The sequence below is a fragment of the Fragaria vesca genome, unplaced genomic scaffold, assembly GCF_000184155.1.
Source record: "Fragaria vesca subsp. vesca unplaced genomic scaffold, FraVesHawaii_1.0 scf0513126, whole genome shotgun sequence".
Classification (NCBI taxonomy): Eukaryota; Viridiplantae; Streptophyta; class Magnoliopsida; order Rosales; family Rosaceae; genus Fragaria; species Fragaria vesca.
The window spans coordinates 40,930-46,875 of record NW_004443445.1 but is presented as its reverse complement, the minus strand read 5'-3'; the positions used below and the strand labels follow the sequence as shown (position 1 = coordinate 46,875).

The window sequence follows — 5,946 nt, the reverse complement described above, 5'->3', positions numbered from 1 at the left end:
GCAAAATTTTGTTATATACATCTTTTAACTCGTAAAAAATTAAAAATATACAAGGGAAGAAAGTAGTAATTTATTCATTTATTACTTCACAAATTTTGTTTTGGTAAATTTTGTTAGTAGTAATTTAATTTCCTATTAACTTTCTTACCTATTTGATTGTCAAGACCATAAAAACCAATCAATCTATAGATACATTTCTTAATATAATTGATTTGTCATTTAAATTGATTGATTATGAGAAATTCTTGAGAGGGTTTAATGATAAAATTTAACCAATTTTTAATGATAATTAACTAAATTACACACTAAACTTCAAACTTTTCAAATTCTAAAAGGGATTAGGACCCTTTTGGGCCTAATAATGGCTCCGCCCCTGCATACATATATATGGATTTAATACTCCGGATGTTTGGAAATATTGATTTGATAACTATACGAATGATCTGGGCAAGTGACTATTAGATGGTAATCATATAACAACACACACCATCATATAGACTAAAGATTACGATCTATTCACATCATCATAAACACATACAACAAGATCAAGAACATTCATAAATCTGCAGAATGTACGTAGTTCTCCTAGAATCACCAGGAGTATACCTTCGTTCTTCTATCAATGAAGCTGGATGCGGATTCACATGTTACTTTTGCTAGTCCACGGTTTAATTTCTGTTTTCTTTGTTGATTGTATGGAAGCACAAATTAAGGAGAGTTCGAAGCTAAATGCACTATACTGCTTAATCTATAAGCTCTAGCTGGGTAGCTGATAGTTCCCTTGTCCTTAAAGCCTGGCCTTCTCATTCAAAACATCTAGACAAATAATCTCTTGGCTCATCAACAAAAAATATACAAGGAGATCGGAATAGCGTATTTAGGAAATGATTCCTTTGATTACCTAGTTCTATCTATCAAAAATTCTTTTAGTTCACGTTTGGCTTCTGTTCACCTCCGAAATTTCTATGTGTACCTCACTAGCTAGTTCAATTTCAGTTTGGCCACCCTTTGCTGCTTGATGTTCTTCAACAATTTCTTGACCATCTTCGACAATCTCCGTCTGGGACATTGCAGCAAAAGTTGGTTGCCGGCGATGGGAAGAGAAATCTGGGGAATTCATGGTTCTCCTACTGCTGCTTCCTATAGTAGAGGAATAATCGTGGCCTGAATTGTCTTGCCTATTCTTTTTCCTTTTTTTCTTCACGTCGGCATGCCACTGCTTCATAACTTTTGTTGTTTGCTCTTCAAGCACTTGGGTACTCTTGAAATTTGACCCCATCTGCATATAGTACAATGTACCACCAATCCATGCCAGTTTATATTTTTTTGGTAATATAGACTTCAACATGCAGGGATGGTAGCTGAAATTAGATACATATAAATTGATGTATGTATTCATACCTGGGTCACTAGAGCATAGAGGGGAAGAGTAATGTAACTGCACATAACTTGAACGACAACCCTACAGAAATTACCACCATTGATTTTTAGCGAACATTATCAACCAGCATTAGACTCATTGATCTAATGTATGCATGTTAATTTTATAACCATAACTATATACATGGTTCAAGAAAATGGAGGGGGATAATATTGGAACTTACGCTAAGACCACTCTTATAATGATAATCTCAATGTGTTCATGGTAGCAAGAGTGTATCCCAAACTGCAACTGAAATGAAGAGAATGGAAGAAGGCAATTATATAGCTTTCATTAGAAGAATGTTAACTTTTGTTTAGGTTTAAGACAGATAGAATCAAAGGTAGCTAAACTAGATGAAAAATATTTACTCTCATCAGATAAACTACTTCATTTTTTTAAACATGAGTCACGACTACTCAGATTCAAATATGAGTCGATTTTATAATAAAACAGACTGGTTGAGGAGTAAACATTTTTGCAAATTGATCCAAGTTGAAACAAGGAGATACGTACCGTGACCCAAATGAAGAAAGCAAGTTCAAACGCATTCTGGAAAATAGATGTACAAGTGTACAAGTCAGTTTGAGCATATATAGCAAATGTATAACTGATAGTAACTAATTAAGCATTGTTACCAAATTAGTCCAAGATCAGGTAATTACCATGAACAGAGTGAGATGTACGAGAGTCAAGACGAATCGCGGTTTATTGAACCAGAAGTGACTGTCCTTTGGCTGAACCAGAGGAGTTCCTTTGATCACATTATGCTGGTCACCGAGTTGGTGAGCCATTCTGGCTACCACCACTTCCAGTTTTGTTCCGAGAACCAGCACAATCTATAAGCATGCATAGAACTAGTTAATTAGCTTCCAATTAAGCCCAAGCTGTAATTAGTAAAACAGTTCCACAAGTATACCAAAGTTAAAAATCCATCTCAGAAAGAGTACATACAATTAGTGGCACAAATGATACCCAGAGATACACCTGCCAACCTATTCAAGTCAAAAGTTTAACACATCAGTTAGAACTTAAATTTAACCAGTGCAGATATATATATACAAATGAAGAATTGATCATAAAGAAAATATTGGTGCTTAATCAAGTAATTACCATGCACGTCCACGAGAATGAAGATTACGACGATAAACCACATCAAGGGGCTGTCGATTAATGCAGAAAAAAACACACAATTAGCACAATGCATGTTACACGGTTTTAATTAATTAACAATCTGACAACATAACACTTCTAATCGGTCTTACACTAATAAAGATAAATATAAATATTAATATGATTGATCGATAACCTTATGCCAACTACTTCTCTGAAATCATCCTCCAGCGACCGTTCTATGTACTTCTGGAAATTGAATGCGTTGTTTGTTGACAAATGAGTCTGCAGGTTTTTCAAAGAAGACATATATACTCAAATGTTGGTCGTCACTTTGCAATATGTCCTTTGGATTTTGATTATGAGGAGGACTAATCTAAACCAATAACAATCATAATAGCTAATAGGAGCATAAATTGTTACGTTTATAATGTATTTCCGACCCTATTTAGCTATGTAATTTCCTTAACAATATTCATATTAACTAAGTTTGTGTTTTTAGGTCATACATAAAGCCGAGGAGCCCAAAAGAGACGAAAGAGGTGAATCTTGAAGGAAAAGGAATTCACGTTGTGCAAGGAAAGAAATCAGAAAATCTGCCAGAAATCGTCAGTCAACTTCGATAGAAGATTGTGATTAGCTCACAACGATCCAGGAGATGTGACATATATCAATGGAAAGCTAGAAGAGTCTACTTTCCAGAACTTTTTACGGATCATCAATACCTATTTTGGAGAAGAAATTATAACCGTTTGAGTGGCCGAAGGTCAGTCTGCCGTAATTTCTGATTTGGACCAAAAGTTTTATTTTGAGGCCCATACCACATTGGTAAGCCCATGGACGAGTTTTGAGGGTTTCATAACCCTAATTACAACAGAAAAGAAGGAGGACGTGAAAGCCAGAGAGAACGTGAAGATTAGAGGAGGCCAGCGATCTCACATCATCAGAACCTCTATAGTGGCGGACTCGCACAAGAAAGCCGTCAAGCCATCATTGATCTCTCCATCATCCACAGTTTATCTTTCCTTTGTCATCTTTTATTCTCCTTGTGTGATTTTACAGCTATGTGTGGCTAAATTCTCTTAGTTAAGGGCAAGGTTTGAAGCCCCAAGAATGTTTTAGATATTGTTTTGAACCTTGGTTTCAAATTATTGAGTCTTTCAAATTGTTTATTTGGTTTTGGTTTATTGATAACTCTTGCTTGTTTATGTTCATGGATGCATACATAGAACATTATGAACTTGTGAGTGGGGCTAGAATTAGGTTGTTTAATCTCCTAAACAATTAATACGGCTTAATTCAAGGTAGTAAAACCTATAGGACAATAGGTGAAACCAAATAGAGAGACTTGCATGCTAGGTAGGCATTCCACATTAGTTTTGCATACTTGTTCAATCACTTCCATTGATCTTAATGCTTAGAATAATTTGTTGATAGGATAGCGTATATACCTTGATCGGTTATTCTAAAGGCTTAGTAATGGTGCGTCCATCTTGCTTAAGTATTCAAGGGAAGTAATAAGGACTTACGCAGTGCGTTCACGGTTTGTTCTTGATTGATACCAATTTGCGACTTAATGATTGAAGCTTTGGGTTGTTAACATGTCTTAAAACATACTTGGTGGTGGATTTCCAAGTCTCTAACGTCTCATCCATTTGATCTTTTCTGCTTTATTTTGTTTATTTGTTTTCTTTTGTTTATAATCACAAAACCCCATATCTCTAATACTACTATCATCTTTCGTTTTCTCTTGTTTTGTAATTAACGTAAATTGTAAAAGGTACCATCAATCCCCGGCTTTTATAACGATACCTTTATTTGTTTTATACTACAATTGACACAAAAAGAGTTTTTAATTGAAACGCCCGGTTTTGGTTGCTATCAATAGCTAAAATGAGACGAATTAGATGAGAGAATTTCGTAAATTTATCATAGTACGTGTAAATACTCACAGAAATGAAGCCGTGGCGTAATGTGAGATAATCAACTCTTTCAACTGAATGGAAGAATTGTCTGAAGAAGCATTTCTGCACATAAATAACATTTCAAAATGTAAGTAATCATAAGAAGAAAACTAGTAGAGAACACAACAATAAGAAAAGAAAATCGACTCACAATCCACAGTTGAATAGGTGTTCCTGTACAAGAGTTCATGTGTCTACGAGCAAATGTTGTTTGCCTTGTAAACCTGAATCGATTAGGATCTACACGCAAAAGTGAGAACGAAGGTTGATTTAGTTTCTAATTATTGAAGCTGATCGAAGAACCTGTGGTTTTTCAGCTCAAATGTCAAAAATCTTACCATTTGCAACTTGGTATTCTACCGTCTGCGTTTCTCTTTCCCATGCTTCCCAACGCTTCATCTATTGATTAATTTGGAACAAAGTAAGTAATAATCATACAAACTAATTAAAGTAAAACAATTTGCTGGTGATCCTAATATGCTTCCCATGCCACATGCATGCTTCTTACGTAACCAAAGTAAAAAAAAAAAAAAAAAAAATTAATACATAGGTAAACATTACTTTTGAGATATATATATATATATATATAAATTCTTTTGAAATTGTATTGCGTTAAATAGAAATATCAGTGTGGAATATGACAATGTGTGATCAGAATCTTGATGCAATAATAAGTCCCATGTTTCCACTGCCCAAATCTTGGTGCACATATTGACCCCCCAAGTGCAACATTTTCCATGTAAAACCTTGAAAGCGAAGCAGACAAAAGGCCATGTCACACCGACTCTTACTATGAAGTCAAAGGTGGGGAATGCAATCTTAATTAGTTCCCCAAAAAATCAAAATTCTAGAAATATAAACTCAAATTTTATAGGGGCTTCTTCTATTTTAAGCAAGAATGTATAACTTCAGCTGCAATTATGGTTGAGAGGTTGTTGATAATTTGATATGGAGGGGAGGGTCAAGAGAGTGCATTGATGGTGTGGGCTTATAAGCAAGAACAAAAGGATATATATATATATACGATTTTTCTCAGCTATCGACGTCTGCACCAAAGTTTTGGTGCGGATTTCCATTTTTGCACCACGTTTCGATCGAATTTCCTCATCTCCACCGTCTAGTATCTAGATAATATTGTGTAGATCATCTCTGTAAAATTTCAGCCAATTTGGTAATCGTTAAGACTCTCAAACTCGAAAAACAAATGGACGGACTGAATTCAGTCTGGTTCATGTTTATACCAGAAAAACACAATTTTGAGGACCTTAACGATCACCAAATTGGCTGAAATTTTGTAGAGATGATCTACACAATAATATCTAGATACTAGACGGTGGAGATGAGAAAATTCGATAGAAAAGTGGTGCAAAAATGGAAATCCACACCAAAACCATTGGTGCGGACGTCCGCAGCCGAGAAGGGCTGTGTATATATATATATATATATATA

At 35.0% G+C, this 5,946-nt stretch overlaps 1 protein-coding gene across 1 annotated transcript in view; it reads right to left on the bottom strand.

Annotated features, from left to right (window-relative positions):
• Positions 1 to 413: 413 nt before the first annotated feature.
• Positions 414 to 5,946, bottom strand: part of LOC101307269 (MLO-like protein 3-like) — an 8,265-nt gene continuing 2,732 nt past the window's right edge. Inside the window, exons 5-15 of the mRNA XM_004309821.1 lie at positions 4,836 to 4,896; positions 4,649 to 4,737; positions 4,486 to 4,560; positions 2,730 to 2,818; positions 2,534 to 2,583; positions 2,375 to 2,415; positions 2,086 to 2,259; positions 1,937 to 1,972; positions 1,605 to 1,672; positions 1,402 to 1,462; positions 414 to 1,279 (exon numbers count right to left, since the gene is read on the bottom strand). Coding sequence (XP_004309869.1) covers positions 932 to 1,279; positions 1,402 to 1,462; positions 1,605 to 1,672; positions 1,937 to 1,972; positions 2,086 to 2,259; positions 2,375 to 2,415; positions 2,534 to 2,583; positions 2,730 to 2,818; positions 4,486 to 4,560; positions 4,649 to 4,737; positions 4,836 to 4,896 — 1,092 coding nt within the window. The 3' untranslated portion in view covers positions 414 to 931. The remainder of the gene's footprint in view (positions 1,280 to 1,401; positions 1,463 to 1,604; positions 1,673 to 1,936; positions 1,973 to 2,085; positions 2,260 to 2,374; positions 2,416 to 2,533; positions 2,584 to 2,729; positions 2,819 to 4,485; positions 4,561 to 4,648; positions 4,738 to 4,835; positions 4,897 to 5,946) is intronic.